The sequence below is a fragment of the Squalius cephalus genome (genome assembly GCF_949319135.1).
Source record: "Squalius cephalus genome assembly, chromosome: 3".
Classification (NCBI taxonomy): Eukaryota; Metazoa; Chordata; class Actinopteri; order Cypriniformes; family Leuciscidae; genus Squalius; species Squalius cephalus.
The window spans coordinates 6,538,939-6,561,878 of record NC_137124.1 but is presented as its reverse complement, the minus strand read 5'-3'; the positions used below and the strand labels follow the sequence as shown (position 1 = coordinate 6,561,878).

Genomic DNA, 22,940 nt, shown 5'->3' with positions numbered 1-22,940 from the left:
AAAACCACTGCTTAAAATACACTTTAAATACAGACTCTATAATCAGACCATCAACTACATATATACTCAAAACATGAGCCAAACTCTTTAGAGTCGAGTTGATCTTTTATTTAAAAAAAAAAAAAAAAAAGGCTGCAACATTTTTAGTTCTGAAATTATCAATTGGTTTCCACACAATAACTAAAAAATCTACAAATCTCTTTACAACAAACCATTTTTTTTAAAGGGAAACTGTTAAAAGATTAGCTTAACTTTCATACAAAATGATAAAAGTAAAAAAAAAAAAAAAAAAGGTACAAAACTGCATCGCCTGTATCCATGCATCAGGCCTAAAACCGAAACGGTCAGTTCTGGAAACCATAACCACCTACATCATGTCAGATTCCTCTTTCACCGACGTCCACAAGTGTATAAAAGCAGAATGAGTTATGTACAAGATGTGGGAAACTACAGTGACCCAAAGCCGGAGGTCAGTTGAGTACACGGGATGGACGAGGTCATTAGTTTCCTCAAACCACTGGAAATCTGAGTCCGGTCCGGATCCGGACAGCTCAGTGTGTGTGTGTGTGTGTGTGTGTGCATAGCTCTGCAGGCACAGGTACAACAATTGGCACACATTCATGTCTTTGTATTTTATGCAAATGTCACATTTGATTGGTCATGACAGACGCACATACCAAACAAAACCAAACCACGACTGTGTTGGGAAGAAAACCGCGCTCTGGGGAACGGACAGTGAGTTTGCTGGTGAACAGAACAATGTAAACCAATGATATAAAGGCCCCTCGATTCATTAGGATAAAGAATAAAGTACTGCAAAAACATACAACATCTTAAAAACATTCACGACGAGTAGTGTTACAAACATGCTTCTCATGTGCTTTTGATCCACAATCATTCAATAGTAAAGCACTTGATTTCTCCGCGTTGATCAGCTACAATCTTATAGTGTTTCCATCACTTGTCATGGGTTTTGAAGGATAAACGTGTGTGTGTGTGTGTGTGTGTAGAGTTGCTGGTGCGTCTCGCAGAGACTGATTTGTGAAACTGTATTTGATCATTATTCACAGCTGAAACGCAGAAGAGTTAGTCAGTCTAGAGTCATCCTGACGGTCTCTAGATCGAAGGAGTTCATGTAGTGTATAAAAAAAACATACAAACAGTCGTTTAAAAGTGATATCTAGAAAGAAAATGGAGTGGTTGTGTCCCTCTGTCTCTGTCTCACTGTCCTCTCACACGGAGGTTTCCGACTGCAGCCGCATCACGAACTTGTGGCTCTTGGGGTCGATAAACTCCTCCCCCAGGTTGAAGAAGGGGAGGGGCGTCACCGTGACGACCAGGGCGAAGTCGAGGCGCCGGAGGGAGAACACGAGCCCCTGTCGCAGCGCTGATGTCACGGGCTCCTCGCTCACCAGGGTCCACTGGCGCCCCCTGCCGTTCTCACGCTGGTACTGCATGGTGGGACCCGGGGTCAGGTACCGCTCCAGGAAGGCCTGGTGGAGGGACGGGTGAGAGATTTAAACACCAGTGGGACGGGAACAAATTAAAATGCATGTTGATTTGCATGCTGTACTGCATCTACATGTACTTTAAACAGCATTTTGCTAAGTCTTTATACTGGAACAAGTTCTTACACCACACTTAAAATTATCCAGTGATGGAAATGTTTTTTTTTTTTTTTTTTTTTAAATATAAAATATTCACCAGTAACGAGACAAAATATACATTTTGACAGAGTATAGCATGATTTAAATTAATATATATATATATATATATATATATATATATATATATATATATATATATATATATATATATATATATATATATATATATATATATATATATATATATATATATATTTTTTTTTTTTTTATTCATTAATTTAAATCATTAGTTAAATAATAATAATAAATAAATAAATTTGAGAATATTTTATAATATAAATATATTTTTTCTCTCTATATATACATACATACATATATATTATAAAATATTCTCTAAATTTATTTTTATAATGACCAGTGGGATAAGCAGAAATTAAAATGCATGTTAATTTGCATGCTATACTCTGTCAAAATGTACTTTAAACTGCATTTTGCTAATTCTTTATACTGAAACACTTATGAAAAAAAAAATTCTTGAATTAATTTCTTACACCATACTTAAAATAAACCTGTAATGGAAAAAGCTGATAACATTTTTTTTTTTTTTTTAAACATTAAATATTCACCAGTAACAAGATAAAATATACACTTTTCCTTATATGCTCATCATTGTTAAACAACAAAACGTGGACATCATATCCATATACACAAGTTTATAAAAATAAAAAAGGACAAGTTTATGTAAAATAACTAAGCTAATATAATTAGATTTTTTTTAAAATATTTATTTATTCATTCATTCAAATTCATCAAAATTATTAGTTTAAAAGATATAATTAATAAGAAATTAATATTTTTAAATATTCTTTACATTTATTTTTATAATCTAAAAATAATTTATAAAATGTTTTTGTCAAAAAACTTTTGGAAGGGTTTCAATCAAATAAAGCCATTTCCTATGCAATGCTGAAAAATACTATTCACATAGGAAATACATACATAGTAGTTATCAGTTATTTCGTATTTTAATTACATTTTGCGGAACAGTGTATTAAGTTTTGGCAGATAAAAATGAAAACTAAAATAAAGAGTCAAGAAAGAGATGCAGAATATCATATTAAATGAATAGTTCACTTAATAAAAATTCTGTCATCATTTACTCGCCCTCAAGTTGTTTCAATCCTGTGTGAGTTTCTTTCTTCTGTTGAACACAAAAGATGATATTTAAACCCCATTGACTTCCATAATATTTTTAATTTATTTTTTCCAATTATGGAAGTCAATGGGTTCTTCAAAATATCTTGTGTTCAACAGAAGAAAGAAACTCACACAGGACTGAAACAGCTTGAGGGCGAGTAAATGATGACAGAATTTTTATTAAATGAACTAAGAGTAAAAAGGGGCTTTCGCAAGAGAGGAACATTTATATATTTCCTAGAACTATTGACGGAAGTTCCCGGATTTTGCCGTGTTTGCACCACAGAAACTAGGAATGATTTTAGTTCCAGGAACTCTTCTGGAGGAACTAATTTACTCGTACTTCAGAGTCGGTCTAAACCAGCGCTATAGGAACTACAGTGACGTCAGTGTTCGCTGATTGGCCGAACGCACGCGAAACACCAGCACCCAGCATTACTAAACACACAGATTATAGTCTATATATTTACTCCACAAACTAACTCTACAAACAAAACAGTGATAGATGATAGATCTTGACCTTTACGCTGAGGAGAAAATCCAAACCAGCTTTGAGGGACCAATAGAAACATGATCATGTATTTCTGCTCCGCAACACTGGACATCAACCACACGGCATACGCTAATAACTTTTCATTACAGTCTACTTTCTATTAGGGCTGAACGATACATCGAATTTTCATCGTGAACACATCGCAACAGACAGCCTGACACGATGAATAATGCTTGGTTCAGATTACAAGATTTTTGTGTCTGTTATGATAGTCACAGAGTCAGATTAGGCCACGTTTTTGACTCTTGTCATGTTGTGGACAAGAAACATGTCAGACTACACGTTGCTTTCCGACCAGTCATCGCGTGCCGTCACACTCACACATTCACTCGCGCGCGCACACACTCACACACACTCACTCACACACACACACTCACTCACACACACACACTCACTCACACACACACACTCACTCACTCACACTCACACTCACTCACTCACACTCACTCACTCTCACTCACTCACTCACTCACTCACTCACTCACTCACTCACTCACTCACTCACTCACTCACTCACTCACTCACTCACTCACTCACTCACTCACTCACTCACTCACTCACTCACTCACTCACTCACTCACTCACCTCACTCACTCACTCACTCACTCACAACCCGTCATGGAGGACCGTTAAAAAATTAAACATGCTAGTCTTTCTGTCGTGCAGACGCGACGTAGGTTGTCGCCCACTATGACACACTATACGAGATGAAACGATCGAATCTTGCGTCCCAACGCCCGTTGTCGTTTACGAATCCCCACGACACATACGTCAAACGGATCGTGCCAAAATCGCGCTAAAATCGTGTAATCTGAACCAGGCAGGTAATAAACGTTTGACCTATCACGCAAAGAACCTATTAAAGCACTAAGACATGGGAACAGCATAGCTAACATTCACATTTGAATATTTATCGCAAGTCATATCGTCATTGCAATATTAAACAATCTTATCGCACATCGCAGCTTTTCCTCATATCGTGCAGCCCTAATTTCTATGTATAATAGTATCTAATACCGTGTTCGACAGATCGTAAATGAACACGGAGAATGTGAGCGCTGTTTGTTTGCTCTGGCGTTCTCAGCGCCGTCAAAATAAAAGTCACGACCGCAAGCGCAGTTTACGTCACTTCAGAGTTCCTACTGGCGGTGCGAATGCAACCAGGAAGATGTTCGTAAAGAACTTCTCTTTCTTTATTAGTTCTCCTGGTTGCAAGTTTCCCAGAACTACCCGGTGCGAAAGCCCCTAATGATGACAGAATTAATTTAAGTGAACTATTCCTTTAGTGTTACTTCCAGGTTCATTGGTCACACTAGCATTGGAAGGTCATGAGACGATGGCATTGTGAGATATAGTACTCTCTGAAGACTGGAGTCACATTTGAAGTGGATCAAAACATAACTTTCATCAAAGTTATACATTCATTTTGAACAATACCCGTTCTTTAACTGTTTTGATCCACTTTAATGGTTGACTACTGTATATTGCAAATATCGTGACATGTACTAAGGTGTGTGAGTATTGCGTGCAGACGGAAGCAGAAGTGTGTCTCGTCTGGGTTCGGTCACCTTGGGCGTCATGTTGTGTGTGATGCAGAACTGCAGGTGGGCGATGATGCTCTCCATGCTGTGGTAGGGCTGCTGGCGGGTCGTGCGCAGGTACTTCTGCATGGCCCGAGCCATGGGGGCGAAGATGGCCTGCGCCGCCTCCCGGGGGTCCATCACCTCGCGCGGGTGTTTGGGGGACGCCGCCACCTCGTCGTCCTGGAGCCGTTTGATATGAGTGAACGCCTCCTCTACCGCCACCACCAGCCTGGGAGGAGAAACACAACCATGAGCACACGTTCTCCACAGACCAAAGATTAAAGTCATAGTTCACCCAAAAAACTAAAACCACCCCATGATTTACTCACCCTGAAGCCATCCTAGGTGTGTATAGCCCTATTCGGACGGGACTAGTTTTCCAAACAACGTTTGAGTTACAATTCTTATCAACCTACGTCTGTGATTTCATGTACGGATTCGGACGGGACTAACATCTCCATGTTTATTACCGAGGTAGGAGTGTCTGTGTTTTACATGTGGGCGTTGCAGAAGATCACGTGTTCAGAATGCGTGGATTGCGTATGGTCAAATGTATCAAATGTATTTTGAAATTAAGTACTTTTAAAATTAAGCACTTTGAAATATTTAAAGTAAAACGTCCTAACGCATTTAGTGTTTTGTAAACATTTTATAAAAATTGTATAAAAAAAGTAAACATACATTATCATCATGATTTTATAGAACTGGGTTCTTATAATAAACTCACTGGAATAAAAAGTTTTAACTTATATAATTTACACGTTATGTAATTAAGTGCAGAAATGAAAGTAATCTTACCTGAAACTGATATTACAGTAGCCAGTCTTAACAGTTTACGTGATTTGGCTCTTTCTTGTTGATTTCATTTTTCTTATTTTTCGCCGTGTACCGAACACATCTACATCCATTATCAGTGCGCAGCGAGAGATTGTATGGCAGTTCACGTTGACCAAAACACACAAGAAAAAGCGTTTTGGAAAAAAACATTTTCGGCAATCACAGACATTCGCATTCGGACGGGATTAGATTTCTCTGAGGACCGCCGAGTTTGACGAAAAACAGTAGGTAATTTGCTCTGGAATTTTTACAGAGGTCGTGTGAGAAAAAGACAGACATGGCAGATTCGGACAGGATTAAAATCTCAAAGTACGTCTGTGAAACAGAAATTTCTCTAACGTCCCCCTGTGAAACTAGTCCCGTCCGAATAGGGCTTATGACTTTCTTTCTTCAGACGAACACAATCAGAGTTATATTAAAAAATGTCCTGGCTCTTCCAAGCTTTATAATGGCAGTGAATGGGTTTATTTTTTCCGAAGTCCATCAAAGCGCATCCATCCGTGATTAAAGTGCTCCACACTGCTCTGGGGGTCAATAAAGGCCTTCTGAAGTGAAGCGATGCGTTCGTGTAAGAGAAATATCCATATTTAAAACTTGATCGACTAAAATAACTAGCCAGGACATTTTTTTAATATAACTCTGATTGTGTTCGTCTGAAAGAAGAAAGTCATACACACCTAGGATTGCTTCAGGGTGAGTGAATCATGGGGTGATTTTCATTTTTGGCTGAACTATCCCTTTAACAGTTTAACGCAGTGTAACACCGGGCTGGTGTTAGTTGTGGTTACACTATGGCACGATCAAATCCCTGTTTAATATTGGCCAAACAACATTTAATTCAAATGTCCACTTAAACTTTAATATTTGGTCACTTCTGTATGATAGAAATGCAACAGCCGCTGTCATTACTTGCACAAGAACATGTGCACATCAAAACATGCAAACTCAGAGCGAGAGTTTAAACTTTTTAAGCGAGAACAACTTTTTGCATTCCCAAAGGCACGTTATTGGAAACCCAAACAAACAGCGCATGCAGAGACTGAGTGTGTGTGGAGCAGCGTTTACTGTGGACGGAGCTGAGGCACTTTTAACATGTAATCTGCACGCAGTGTTGTGCTTCTCTGTGGAAAAAGAAAAAAACTGGGCATATATTTATCTGAATCGCAGCCTTTGTGATTTCACAATAGCACTATGCTATATTATGATTGTAAATGGTTTTAATATATCGAGTAGCCTTAGAAAACGGTGGAACGCGCCACTTCCGGTATTTTACCGGTTATACGACACTACAGGTGAATAGGGTAACATTTTTAACTAGCAGATATCACCATGAAACTTCCCCAGTTGATTACCTACATAAAGATGAGGAAAAAATGTATTACAAGTTTTCTGTAATTTAATGTTTAAATATGCAAATTAGGCAATATCTAATTAAATATGCGCTAATTTGCATATATTTAAAAAAACGAAATCTGAGTATTGGATAAAGCCAGGTTAAATTATTTTTTCATTGTGTTCACATATTAGATGGGAAAAAATTACAGAGGGATTTATGGATATCTACTTTTGTTATCAAACTTTTGTTTGTAAATCAGAATATACTGTTAATAGCCTTAAAAAAAATGATTTTCGCCATGTTTTTGGGAATTAAATGTTATATAAATCAGGCTAGGAATAATGCATTTACAAATCCCTCTGTAAATGTCTTCATAATATAACTAGGTACAAGATTTTGGTGTATATAGGTGCCACTGAAGTGGAGATTTCAGACTTGGAGAATGAGAGAAAACGGCTGATTTATCATCAGCCAATGAGATTGCGCATTCAGCCCTTTTACTTTCATGATTGGTTGCTGATAAAAAGGAAATGACCATATTTGGATCCGACAGCATTGTACAGGAGAGAGAGCGCTTTCCAGCGGTGTGTGTGTGTGATGACAGGGAGCAGCGTGTTGATTAAGAACGCCAACTTTTGTTGAATTTATGAGAAATCTACAGACGCACACAGACAAAGTGTAGTAAAATAAAGACCTAAATGTGTATTTCAGACTTTTTTTTCACCACAAGTCTGAAAGAAGACATATATCCCAAAATCTCAAAATTGCCCAGTAAAAAAAAAAAAAATGTTTTTGCCTGCCGTGTCTCGCCTTAATCGAGGAATCGTGACAGCCCTATTTCCATCTACGTTCTGACTCATTCAAAGTTTCATATTTTCATCATTAGATCATTACTGTATGTAATAATGATTTTTTTCTTTGTTGTTTTGTGAGATTCACCCAGATATTCGAGACTAGTTGTGTAGAAGTGTGTTCCAGGACTCTGACCTGGCCTTGCGCTTGCGGACCCTGCGGTCCATCTCCGCCTCCTCGTAGTAATATTCGTTATGAGAGTTGTCTCTCCTGCGGGCGGCGGCGGCGATCATCGCACGGGACTGACCCGTCGAGTTATTAGTGCTGTTCTCTGGGGAGCAAAAACAACAAGTCAGAACCAGTGGACAATCAAACACATCAAAATCACATTCATCGGTTGAAAGTGGACATTTGAACAGATACTTTGGGAAGGGAAAGAGAGAAAAATACACGTAAAAATGGAGAAAGACCATGACATGTCGCGTACCTTCTCCCAGAGAGTAGACTTTAAATCCAGACATCTTTTTAGACAGGATGGACTTGGGTAGATTGAGTAAAGCAGGGTTGTAGACTGAGAAATCAGTGTAGTAGTGATCCAGGACCCACACCGCTGCTCGCTGGATACTGAGAACACACACACACACACACACTGTTTACAACATCACGATTCTTCACACTTCTGCTTTATTCTAGGGCTACATGAGTATTTGAAATAAAACCAATATTGTGATATGGATCAGTGCAACTATGTTCGTTTGTTTTTTAACGCCATGCTTCTGTGGCTATTTTCATGGCAAGACAAGTGTATGGTCAAACTATATCAGGTGTTTATTTTTGCTAAAAACTTTAAAACTATATTTGGTTTAACTGTTAAAAATGTCTTCAAAAGAGTAAACTGAATAAAAAGGGTCAAAACTAGCAACATCTAATCAAAGAAGCTTCAATGATAAAGAGTTTTGCTCAGTGCGATTATCAAACACCAAAAGCTGTGATTTAAATAACGCATGCACTGCACATTTCAGAGTGAAGCGCGGCGCCGAGTTCATTATCACGAGAGCGGCTCATTATATGTGATCTAAGTGGAAAAGCAACTCCATCTCTGCACCGGCTCTGAGTTCGGGTCGCTGGCTCTCGGGCATTTGGGAAAACAACATGTGCCAACCATCTTCACAAAAGCTGTGAATATTTTCTTTGGTTATATTGTATTTATTCATTTATGCTCAGAATAATGTATCAGTGAGGTAAGGGAATGGGTTGTGATTTGTTGCATTATTGAATTTTAAGAATGCATGATATATCGACCGATATATGTTTGTTTATAATGTTATCGTCCTAATACGAACATTTGGCCGATATATTAAAGCCGATAACTAATGTATTGTCTCCTTCAGCTGAGACTCTTCAGATGTGCACTGTTCAACATTATGCTTTTGAATTGCTTGAAATATGATTGAAATCACTTCAAAAAAGGAAAATACAGTTCAGTGCAACATGCAAATCTCTCATATCGGCTACATAAAATTATAATGAGAACATCATTATTGTGTGCTTGACATGTATTTAATGGTGAGACTTCTGTTTTTGTATCAGGCTCTCAAAAATGATATACAAAGTTTGATTTAGATTTATCGGCCAATATTAGGGGTGGGAATCTCTAGGCACCTCACGATTCGATTACGATTCAGAGGGTAACGATTATCGATTATTAACGATTTATTTATTTTTTTTAACTTACTTGGTACATTTAAAGCAAAGTATTTATGATGACCCATAACGAACTTACTTCCATCTTCCTATATTAATTTTATTAATAAAACAAATGGAAGTGATTTGAACATTGCAAAGAACCAACAGGAAAATAAATGTGTGCCTGTGCTAGCAGCGTACTTGTAGTAAATGAATACAAACTTCAGCATATTCTGAATCTCTAGCATTTAATAATAGACTTCTAACCAACATCCTCGTTATTTCCAATGAGCAATATAATCCTTCAGACAAAAAAACATTTTGCTGTAGCAAAATCACAAACAGTTTTTGTTCAAAAATATAGAATGATGTACCGGCAGCTCTCATATAATGCTTGTGGACTTACGCATATTCTGAATAATTAGTAACATACAAAGCCGCTCTTATACACAACTAAATAATAAAGAGTTATGACTTGAAATGTTTGCTGTATACCACAATCAAAAACAGCTTATACAAAAAAAGTGAATGAACATCTGCAGAGAGCACAGTCAAAATGTAACTTTTTGTGACTGGCATTGCACATATTGCAGGGCAGTATAACGTAGCCTATGTATAACAGATCGGTTTACAGCATATTGATGTGAAAACTAAATACTGAAAGCAGCTTTCATACAAAAAATACTAAATAGGTAACAATGAAATTGCCAATTTTCCATACGTTAGCTTTTAACGAAGAGGGTGCCGTTCGAATTTGGTGCTGAGCCATCATGCGTCTGTTATATGCGCGCCACAGACTGTCCGCGCACTGCACGTCCGCTTAGAGTTCCGCCTTTTGCGTTCCGTCAATATTACGTTATTAGAAAGAAAAAAAATTTTTTTTAGAGAATCGATTTTTTGACATTTGTGAATCGATTCAGAATCGTCCACGTCCGCATCGCGATGCATCTAAGAATCGATTTTTTCTCCCGCCCCTAGCCAATATATCGGTTATCGGCTTTCAAATAGAAAGAGTTATCGGTATCGGCCAACATTTTCATATCGGTGCATCCCTATAATAAAGGAATAATAATAATAATAAATGAAGACACTGTGCAATGACTTCTAACATATAGAGTGAGTTATGGCTCAGCGCTCTCACCTGAGGTGTCCCACGTTGTAGAAGCGGCTGGCTCCGTCGGTGGTGCGAACCACTTTGAGGCAGAAAGCCGGCCTGAGGTGCCTCACTTCCAGGAGCACGAGCGCCAAATACTGGATGAACAGCAGCGCGTCCACCAGCGACACGGCGTATCCCACAATGCCCCTGTAGTCGCGCTCTCGGGGCTCCAGCACCCTCACGCCGTAGAACAGCCAGTACGACGCCACGAAGAGGAAGACCAGCGCCATCAACAGGCAGCGGAAGACGAAGAAGCGCGGGAGCGTGGCGCGCGGAGGCCGGAGGAACAGAGCCCAGGACGAGATGAGGAGCACCAGGAGCTTGAAAGCCAGGGACACATACAAGCCTTCGCAGGGCGTCCCGCAGGGGTCCAGGGCGTCGCGCCACAGCAGCTGAGGCAGCAGGAGGAAGGCCAGGGGCGTCAGGAGCGCGAACAGGCCCAGAATGCCACTCAGGACGGGTCCCGCGAAACGACGGCACTCCAGGGGCGAAGAGTCCTCGAGCTCTTTCGACGCCCGCGTGAGGTCTTCATTCGAGACGCTGTGCTCGGACGTCCCGGTCACTACGGTCGTGGTCTCGCCCCAGTTATCATCCTGACAGGGAATCAAGAGAGAGTCTGTGAGTGACAATAACACACTGAGAGCAGCGGGAACATCTTACATACGAGTCCGTTGCTTCAGAAGACAGGTTTTTAATGTGGTTTATGTCTATGTGGTGTTTTTAATACGCTTTAAGACAAAGGATGTGTAAATTCATAAGTCGACAGCATTGCTGAGTATTTTCTCCTTAAAACTGCAGTGAACCAAAGACAGTCTCAAAAACACGCTTTGAAATCGCTGGTGTTTCTGACGTCACAAACTACCTTGTAAGCAATCAGATCAACGTGTGATCGTCAACCAGTGGATCTCTGAGCTGAGTGAGTGAGTGGAGGCGGGGCTCATTTGCATATTCATATAACCGCGCATACTAAATGAGGCAAGGGTGTCGAGTTACATTCAAGCTATTTTAAGGTATGATGACATTTTTTTTTCCCAAGGAAAAAATGTTTAAATATCTTTTTGGTGATCAAATATGAGTTTTAAGGGATACAATTATTGACTACAGGCGGACTTTAACTACAAATATTTATTTTAACTGAAATACAGCTTAAATAAAACTTAAATAGTTAACTTAAACAGCTTAAATAGTTGAAAAACTTAAACTTAACAAAAATTAGAAATGTTGCCCATGTTGGCAATAAACTGAAATGCGTATAAATTGAAGAACTAAAGTTATTAACTTGAAAAAATAAAATAAAACTGAAATAAAAATAAATGAAACCTAAATAGTAATATTTAAAAATAAAAATAATAATAATACTAATAAAATGACAAGCACATAACGAAATGACTAAAAATTAACTAATAAAAATAAAAGCTAAGTTAAAACATTAATAAAACTAACTAAATTAACACTGGAATGAGTTATGAGTTTATGAGTTATATGTGTGCGTGTATATAAATAAATCATTCACTAAATGAAGCTGAAATTAAAAACATAAATATTCAATGAAAGACAGACTAAAATTAAATTGGAAATTGTGCATTGGTAACTAACTGAAATAAAAAGTTAAATAAAAATAAAAAAGTACTAAAATGATTAAAACTAAAAATAAGAAAAATCACATAAAAATGTACTAAAAATAAAATAAAATAAAATTCAAAGCTGAAAACAAAACAAAATCAAAGCTGAAGATTTAGCAAATTATTAATATTAATAAATAGTCACACGGACTGATGTTATGGCACTTTTTGTCAATTTTGTTGCTAAACTGCTACTGATCTCAGTCCAGCAAGTGCACTGAGACCTGTCAAAAACACTCCACAATTAAAATCAAGAAAACAAGAAATGACATTTAGCATGAAGAAAAAGTCTGTTTTAAGTCTTTTATCTTTAAAAAACAACAAAATGACAACAAACTCTATAGCTGGCCAAAAAGCCCAAAAAAAGAAAAGTGTTTTTAAAGTAAATCTGCTGTGTCCTGAAGTTTTACTTTACTCTTCTCACTGTAATGCTCTCGAAACACATGTTTTGCACTGACCCGGTCGTCTCCGCGTGTGGACTCGGCGTCCAGCAGTGGCTCTCCGGGAGCCTGGATGGTGACGGATTTGTCTGCTCGACTGCTGCTGTCTCGGCTCTTAGAGCGATGTCGGTCTCTCCGGTCCCTAAAGACACGGGACACAAGTTACTTTATACAGCACCTGGCCTTCACAACCAGCAAACACACTGAGCCACTAAAGCCGTCTGTACACTGCGAACGAAAGAAAGAAGTTTCTGTTGACATTAGGGGTGGGAGATGTGGTATATATATATATACTGTAGTTATGTATGCTTTAAATAAGGTTTTTATATCATCAATTTGATACCACTGACATTTCACAATTTCAACATCACAAAAAACGATGCAAGCATGTTTCCGTCACTGAATATAAAATAAAAAGGTAACTGCAACTATCTTATGATTCGGACTTCTTTCCTGAGCAATTGCACATTTATATCCCACAATTAAATCGAATTATAACATCCAATTCTGAGGAAACAAAATCACAATTATCTTTTACATTTTTTAAATTCTGTGGCAGAAACAAGCTTCCATAAAAACTATGGGATTTGCAACTATCTTACGGTTCTGACTTCTTCCCTGAGCAATTGCAAGTTTACATCTTGCAATTCTGACTTTTTTTCCCCAGATATAAACTCGGGTTATAAAGTCCAATTCTGAGGGGGAAAAAAATGCACAATTATCTTTAAAAAAAATTTTTTTTATTATTATTATTTACCAATACCACTGAAATTTCACCAATTTCAGTATCACAAAAAAATACAGAAGCTTGTTTCCATCACTGAATACAAATAAAAGGTAATTGCAACTATCTAACAATTCTGACTTCTTTTCTCGCAATTGCAAGTTTACATCCCGCAATTCTGACTTATTTTTCTCTCAGATCTAAACTTGAGTTAAAAAGTCCAATTCTGAGAAAAACATTTTTTTCACAATTATCTTTTAGCTACATTTTTTAAATTCCAAACAAACTCCCCTAAAATCGCTGGGATTTGTGTGTACCTGTGCTTGCGAGAGCTGCGTGAATGGGAAGACTTGTAGGAATATCCGGAGTACTGCGACTCGTTGTCCATGTCTGGGGCCGGTGGGCGGGGTTTATGGGCCCCAGCTCCGCCCCTGGAGCGCTCGGTGGTTCCGCCCAGCTGAGACTTGCGCTCCGAGATGGATTTGGACGACAGAGACAGTGGCAGCTTCAGCAACTCCACTTTACTCCTGAGAGAATCTATCTTGGAGGCCGGCGGACAGGAGAGGACGGGCCTGTGGGGGAAACACTGACAGATGAGAGGAGCGCTTAGCCAAATCCTGGACTTAGGCAGGATTAACAATTATATGCTTTTTAAACATCATTCAAGAATTACAAAAATATAAAAGAAATCTATATTAAAAAATAAAATAAAAAAAAACACTGGAGGGAAAAGCCAATTCACTTTGTAGTTTTTTTTTTTGCAATTTTTACAATTGTAAAAATTGCCATTAAAAAACTTCAGTTAAACATTGAAGTGGATAAATTTATCATCTGATAAAAAGACATGCACACAAACTATGATGGAAACACATTATTCGAATAAATCCCTCGATGCACAACAAATCACGCACGTGACTTTGCCTCACAGAGGCTGTGATTGGATAACTGGACTAACCAGAAAATCCGAAATATAAAATCCAAAATCCTTGACATCGACGTCACAACACAGAACGCTTGAGATGCTCCCATAGGTTCATTTCAAACCATAAACGCTGTGTTTAGGTTCTTGATAGTTTATCAAATTCAAGAATCGCAATTATAAAAATAAACAAAAAAATATATATTTAAAAATAAATAAAAAACACTGGATGGAAAAGCCAATGCACGTAAATTCCCAAAAATTTGCATAAAAAAAACTTAAACATTGGAAACACATTTACAGAATAAATCCCTCTATGCACAACAACAAAAAAAACCTCTTGCCTCAACAGTGGATGTGATTGGATAACTAGATTAACCAGCGGACCAATGGCATCGCAGCATCTCAAATGTTGGTTTGGTGGCTCTGAAACGCCCGAGTCAAAGTGTGTGATCAGAATGATTTGGTTTAATTCCCTCCAGAAGCGTCTCACGATTGTGTTCCCGAACACCAGCATCCGAACGCTAGAGAACATCAGCGTTTATGGAGTTTCGTCTGACGCTCTGAGACACACTCATTTATGATGGAGGGAAAAAGAGCCACAGTTTCTCCCCGATTGCAGCAGCTTCCATTTTAGTACTGATATTTTGCGCTAGTTTCCCAGGAAGTGAAGATTTTGTTTTCTTGAACACATGAGATGGAAACACTGCTTTATCTGCAAATGTTATAATGCGATATTCCAATTTTGCACACGAGTTAAATTTGCAACTTTGGATGAAACATAAAGCTATTAATAAGACAATTTAGTGTCAAAACAATATAGCACCTCAATTATATTTGTATTTTGGTTTAAAAGTCTATAGTTATATGCAAAACATGTAGGGGTGGTTGTGGCGCAGTGGATAAGACACATGCCTTTGGTGTGAGAGACCTGGGTTCGAATCCACTGTAAGACACCAATGTGTCCCTGAGCAAGACACTTAACCCCTAGTTGCTCCAGAGGCGTGCGACCTCTGACATATATAGCAATTGTAAGTCGCTTTGGATAAAAGCGTCAGCTAAATGAATAAATGTAAATGTAAATGTAAATGCCACGGATGGCAAAGAGGAACACTAAGAAATATAATATATGAAATATAACATATGACTATATGAAAAATCTTGGCCGATATCGATAACTCCTTATAGCCTGTTTGAAAGCCGATAACCGATATATTGGCCGATAAATCTAAATCCACATTTATAAATAATTTTTGAGAGCCTGATTACAAAAACAAGTCGCACCATTAAAAGCCACATCCCAAGCACACAATTATAATAATGTTCTCATTATAATTTTACGTAACCTATATGACAGACTTGCGTTGCACTTTACTGTATTTAAATCATATTTCAAGCAATTCAAAACCATCATGTTGAACAGTGCACATCTGAAGCGTCTCAGCTGGAGGAAATAATACATTATTTATCGACTTTAATATATCGGGCAAATTTTCTTATTGGGTCAATAACGATAACATTAAAAATGAACATATATCGGCTGATACCGATATGGTGGCCGATATCGTGCATACCTAAAATATAATCTAAACTGATTTTACACATTTCAAACATTATTGAATATTATCCCCTTAACGCCCACTGTCGCGAATTTGCAACAAACCCCTTCCATTCAGACTGCAGGCGAGATAGCGTGTGTTTTCCCCCAATGCCTGTTTGTGCACATTCGATACATACCTAGGAACATTTTGCACGCACTGGTTTCTCGTAGGAGCGGTCGGAGTGGGAACTACATCCGGGTCACCGAAGCTAATATTTTGGTTTGCAAAATCCGCATATCAAGGGCGCAAATGTGGAGAAATTGCCCAAAATGAGTTAAGTTGTGCTAAGATAAAAATATGTACCAGCTTATTGATTGCTTCTATAGCTATGTTATTCATATAGACTTCATGTGACGAATATTTTTTACGTACTTTGTAGATTTCTGTTTGTAGCAAATTTGCGACATTGGTCCATAACGGCTGGATTGGGCTAATGGCTACATATTATAATAATGCTGTATTTAGATGGTTTCAGCCAAAAATATTTTTTTTTTTTTTTTTTTTTTTTTTCACAAAAAATAGCATGTTAGGATATAACACTATAATAATATATAATGTATGCACTGGAGAAACAAGGAAAGAGTTAAACAGAGTGTAACATGGAATGTATAAAAACTACTGTCAATGTTAGGGAGTAGGAGAGTGTTTTGTTTCTTGCTGTTGTCAAGATTCATTAATTTGTCAATTAAAGTTTATAAGTTCTAACAACTTTGTGCCATGAATAAAATCTACATACCTGAGATGGGAAAATGTGTTTTATTAATTTTACCATTTTGTAAAAATTACCCTAAATGCCTGTTGTCGCAAATTTGCAACATACCAAAATTTCTATTTATTTGTTGTGCAAAAGTGAAATTGATAATCTCAACATTATTTACCATCTACTTAAAGGCAAAAACACACATAATTTTTTTTTTATATACAGCTATATAAATTCAGGCATTAAGGGGTTAAATTAGCGCACACACATCTCGGAGACGTTTCACGAGTGTTCATCTGCAATACGTCTCCAAGACATTTCCCGACAGATGTAAAATAGACATCTAGATGTTTATGATTTAGAATGAAAGTAAAAATGACTTTTTAAAGATGTTTACCAGATGAACTGCTCTTTAACAGACATCTTGGAGACGAACGTGTGCCATCAGGGAAAGTTATCACATATTTTCCTCAATATCGCGCAGCCCTAATTTACACACATATATTCATAGCCGAAAACCCACATTTGACCTTTATGTAAAAACGAAGAGCCTTATTCTTTAAACACGGACTGGGGAAATTGTTCTCAAATCATTCTCACCAAAATCGTCTCATTCAATTAAACGCAACAATTTGGGCAACACACAATTTCACACAGAAATTCGTTCTGCTCACACACTGAATGATGCCCATTGTGCTCGAACATCTCACAGGAATACATAATCACACTCCTAATCATTTTAAAATGGCTTAAAGTATGTTACTGAGACAAACAGGTGACATGAACACACTTCTGTAACGCTTTAAGAACATTAAAACACTTTTTGTGACTAAACTCCGCCAAAGCGTCCTGCACAAGGACTTCGGCATCTCCATAAAAACCCCATTACTTACTCACACACACACACATTCCCCAGCCATCGCCTGTCATCTCCACAGCAACTGAGCTTGTGTGTTACTATGGGAATGAATGCGAGGGTACGCGTGATGGGTCAGACGGGGGGTGTGTTTCTATGGCCGTCTGACCTTTACACACATGAAAGTATGAAACTTAAACCAGTATTAGGAAATAACCGTCTATTTCCGCATGGTTTTATGCAGAGTTGTTTTGCTCGCTCTAAAGTAACAGCTCGATTCGATTATCTAAATTAGAGGCGGCACTGCGGCATCTATTTTCGCTCACATTTCTGTCTCCTAACAAGACTCATGTGAGACGGGACGAGACAGACAGCGTTTCTTCAAGCACAAACACACATGCTGAGTGTGTGTGGGCCGTCAGGAGTTGTTTACGGAGCTGATAAGACACCATTTGTCCAGGCCGGATTCGGAGCATGTGTCACCCATCAGTCTGAGGAGGAGCGACACACACACACACACACACTCAACATATCAGTTCTAGCATTCTAGCAACTATTTTTGGCTTTTCGATTTCAGATAATCGTTTTATGCAACAAGTCAATTGTTCCTAAGTTTATTAATACAGTGCATTTCCCACACATTAATTCAATTTAAATCAGGTTAAGCTTGGTGTTTTTAATAAATGTTTATAAGGAATACAACTAGAATATGTGTTTATTTTATACTTTTACTTTTCATTCTTGTTCTGTATATTACATTAAGGAATTTTTTGGTGGAGTGAGGGGAACTAAAATAATGTAAAGGTCGTACAAACTTTATTTCTGAATATGCCGCTAATAAAATGTGACTTGGATACCAATGTGACTTAGCTTTTTTTTTTTTTCCTTTTAATAACGCAACTTTGACCCAGTACGACTTATGTTCCCATCTGACTTCTTTTTTCAACATTAAATATGGTAATTACTTGCCTGGCTTAATCAAAAGTATTGAAAGAATTGTTCATGAAATTATAAAAGTGGAATTGTGAATCAAAACATTAAGTTCCTCAAGATTCCCACAATTAGACATGTGCATATTCACTATTTTTAGTTTTAAGGGTTAGATCACCCAAAAAATGAAGTGTAATTCCTTACCCTTATGTCGCTCTAAACCCTTAAGACTTTCCTTCATCTTCAGAACACAAATGAAGCTGTTTTTGATCAAATCAGAGATATTTCTGCCCCTCCACAGACAGCAACACCACTAGGCTACCACTTTTAAGGTTAAACCACTGGAGTCACATGGATTACTTTAATGATGTCTTTACCTTTCTGGGACTTGAAAGTGGTAGTTACGTAGACTGTCAATGGAGGGACAGAAATCTCTCAGATTTCATAAAAAAATATCTTCATTTGTGTTCAGAAGATGAACGAAAGTCTAACGAGTTTGGAGTGACGAGGGTGAGTAATGGATGACATAATGTGCATTTTTAGGTGAACTATCCCTTTAAGTTGTGATCACATTCAATCAGATTTTTTCCTAATAAAATCCAGTCATTTCAATAGGAATCCACACGATAGGGAAATTCGTCTGAGGGCGAAAGATCCCCACACAGATTTCACAACAGTTTAAGTTGTTTGAGCGAATTCACCACATTAACCAAACAGAAAGCTGCTAGATTATAAACAATGGAGCATTTTTGCTCATGAAATGTCTCTAATGTGACCACACCTGGGACAGAGCTCTGGGACTTTCGTGTTTATGTGGGAACTGCTCGTAAACGCTTCAGCTACAGGTGTGATAGTGGAACAATCTGACACACACACAACAAAAACATACAGACTAGATAAATCAATGTAGAAATGTTGGCTGATTATCATGTCATGACCAATAGACAATAGGATGGACAAGAGTGTGAATATTCCCGTTTTAGAAGAGAAAACTAATGTCAGAACAATATAATACACAGCAGTAAAGATTAGTATTTGATAATGACTGTGCATAACAACTAAATAAATTAAATCTGCACCATGAGACAGGTTAAATTAGCAGACAGACCTCACAACAATCTCAAGAGGTCCATGAGACCAACACAAGCGTCCACATCCGACAAGATACTGAATATGAATCCAGGACAGCACGACTAGGTTTTGCACCATAGTTTTACTGTAAAGCCCCAGAAGTTCATCTGTATTCAGTGTGGATGCGTTCGGCAGCTGCAGTAATGCGTGTGTGAATGTTAGGCGTGGCAGCTGTGATTTATGAACGAAGACACCGGTCCCAGGTGTGTATTCTGCCTGGATATGGTTACTCATTATTCCAGGTCTCAACTGACCTATTTAAAAAATAACACAGTTGAACAAACACACATGCTCAGACGCCACAAGACACATTACAGGCACTAAATGAAGCCTAAAAATTCAACTACACTGCACTTTCGTTTATGAAGGATCAAACCATACTGTAACGTCAAAATGTTTTGTCCATTGCGATCATGAGCGTCCATTGAGTGTTTTAATCTAGTTCTCGGGTTACAGTCTCCTTGGAGACGGCACATGAGACATCTGAGCTCATCGCACCGCACGGGCCTCAAAGCCTCGGACTGGCGGCGTCAATCACCCCCGCGTGACACGCGCGACACCTACGGCACCCGCGCTTACGAGAGTCCGAGGCTTTCGGGCCTTCATGCGCCCGCACTCGACGTGACACAGTAAACTAAATACAACTAACAAAATTAAGAAGAAAATGGATTTTTGTATACGTTCTGCATACAAGTAAAAAGTTTATACAACAAAAACCCTATTAAAAAGGGTATCTAGTACGAGCATTAGTTATCGAGGTCTTGCTTGAGAGCGAAATGCAAACAATGACAAATCACTTCTAAACCGTGAGTGCACTGAAAAATACGAGTTTGATTTAAATTTATGCACGTATAAGATTGAAATCACTAAGGTCAAATGCAAAAAAGTATGCATTAAGAGTTCAGTTTCGAGGAAAACGTTTATAATTACAAATACATTCATATTACCCAAAGTTACATTTATGGGTTGTGGAAATGTTTATATTACTTTCACATTACTTGCATTGTATTACAATCAGCACTAAATGTAACAGCATCCAGTGAATAAGTATTACTAGCGATGCTCGAATGGCCAACGAATCATTCTTTTGAACCGGATCCTTTCAATCTACGATTCGATTCGCTGCCTATTCGTAAATTGCTCGACTGCGAGCGCGAAGCGGGTGACATGTTGGAATCATAAACACAAAAACATGTCAAAATAACAATTAAAATCAGTTAAATAAAAGTAAACAAAAAAGTAAGAAATACAAAGCTTCTGTGAGGGTGACTCAACCGAAGCGGGATATGAAACGAATCGATTCGCAAAAGTGAATCATTACGTTAAACATCACTTTATCGAGATATGGCTAAACAGCAAAACAACTTACTTTCGATGTAATACTATTAACTGTGCTTACAAACAGAGTCAAAACATAAAACGTCCCGGGCTGTAACCGGGAGCACCTTTTCTTCCGATCGGGCGCTTTTGTGGATCTGAACACAAAGAAGAGTCCGACAGAAGCTCTGAAACAAACCCGCATTCAAACGCCCAGTTCACACAAAACAATGAAAGCGAATCCTGAGGTTCATTTCCAGTGTATTTAATCGCAAAGTCCCCGATAGATTCACGGACAACTGTTTAACTTTAAACGTTTGGTGCAACACCAGACTGAATATAATGGGTTGTCCCGGTAGAAAACAATCCAACTGAGATATTAATGATACAAATGTTTCAGAAACGGAAGTGTAATCGCTACTCTCTGCATCGCCTGTAAGAAACATGCAGAACGCACTTTCGCGCGTCTTTGTATCTCTTTTCAACAGAAACAATAATCCACACGATACAAAAAAGGCAGAGAGAAAAATCCTCTTTTCTTGAGAAACTCACAGTTTGCAGACGAGTAAAATCCTCTGTTGTTTCAGAGCTCCGGGTCACTGGATGTGAATGTTCTCCGGCCTGCGGCTCTACTCCGCGTCCGTGTGTGTGTGTTTTTTTTTTTTCTTCACAGAAACTCACATATTTCCGTCTCCATTCAAGCCTGAGCTGAAACACGCCCCGAATGAGCGCCGACTCGAGCCGAGGACCGAGAGCCGAGAGCCGAGGCTACACTAGACCTCCCCCATGTTCCTGCTCCGCCCTCCGCCACCGGCCTACAGTTTGCAACAGGACAAAATATATATTATATTATATATGTGTGTGTGTATAAATACAAAAATCAGGAATGACCTTATGATTTGTTATTATTATTATTATGAATTATTTGAAATCGAAATGACCAAATGTTTGGAAAATATGTTATTTTTATTATTATTTGAAATTGAAATTAACTATTATTTGGAACATATTTATTATTATTATTATTATTTATTTGAAATTGGAATGACCTAATTTTTGCAACATAGGCCTATACAGTGGTGTGAAAAAGTGTTTGCCCCCTTGGTAAATTTGATCAAATATGTCTGTAAAAAATAAATCTGCATTTTTAATCCTTTTGATATTTTATTTAAAAAATGTGCAAAAATCGAACCTTTCATTGAAGTAAAATAATTGAAAGTGGGGGTGGGGGGGGCAATTGTTTGCCCCCTTTTATTAAATACTTTTTGCAACCTCTTTTTTCCAAGATAACAGCTCTGAGTCTTCTCCTATAATGCCTGATGAGTTTGGAGAACACCTGACAAGAGATCAGAGACCATTCCTCCATACAGAATCTCTCCATCCTGTTCTCCGTTATAAGATGTCTAGCACAGGCTGTCAGGTTTAGATTTTTTATCTGTTATCTGATCAAATCCGTGATGCCATGTATCTGAACAAGATGTCCAGGACCTCTGGCAGAACATTAGGCCCACAGCATTAAAGATACAGCAGAGTATTTCATTTTACACATGCGGTACTTTTATATCCCTGTGTGCACCAAACCCATCTTAAATGTTTGCTGCCAGAAAAGCTGATGTTTTTGTTTCATCTGACCATGAAATGCAGATTAATTTTTTACAGCCATATTTGATCATATTTACCAAGGGGGCAAACACTTTTTCACACCACTGTGTGTGTATATATATATTAGTACAGGCCAAAAGTTTGGACACATTACTATTTTTAATGTTTTTGAAAGAAGTTTCTTCTGCTCATCAAGCCTGCATTTATTTGATCAAAAATACAGAAAAAAATATAATATTGTGATATATTATTACAATTTAAAATAATTGGTTTTCAATTTATTATACTTTAAATTATCATTTATTTCAGTGATGCAAAGCTGAATTTTCAGGATCATTACTCCAGTCTTCA

The 22,940-nt window shown here is 37.9% G+C and overlaps 1 protein-coding gene across 1 annotated transcript; it reads right to left on the bottom strand.

Moving 5' to 3' along the window:
- Positions 1-1,121: 1,121 nt before the first annotated feature.
- On the bottom strand, positions 1,122-21,796 carry vangl2 (VANGL planar cell polarity protein 2). Its single transcript, XM_079867637.1, has 8 exons — positions 21,540-21,796; positions 13,851-14,105; positions 12,828-12,951; positions 10,733-11,340; positions 8,393-8,529; positions 8,101-8,236; positions 4,926-5,169; positions 1,122-1,493 (listed from the first exon to the last, which is right to left on the bottom strand). Exons 2-8 carry the CDS (start codon positions 13,919-13,921, stop codon positions 1,233-1,235), a joined length of 1,581 nt encoding a protein of 526 aa, XP_079723763.1. The 5' UTR covers positions 13,922-14,105; positions 21,540-21,796; the 3' UTR covers positions 1,122-1,232.
- Positions 21,797-22,940: the final 1,144 nt, after the last annotated feature.

Bases quoted from the DNA above. Each gene is read 5' to 3' on its own strand.
- vangl2 (XM_079867637.1), bottom strand. From the start codon at position 13,921: ATGGACAACGAGTCGCAGTACTCCGGATATTCCTACAAGTCTTCCCAT. The intron at 8,237-8,392 runs GTACGCGACATG...TTTGCTCCCCAG, and splicing joins AGTCTACTCTCTGGGAGAAG to AGAACAGCACTAATAACTCG. The intron at 5,170-8,100 runs GTCAGAGTCCTG...TTCTCCTCCCAG, and splicing joins GTCCGCAAGCGCAAGGCCAG to GCTGGTGGTGGCGGTAGAGG.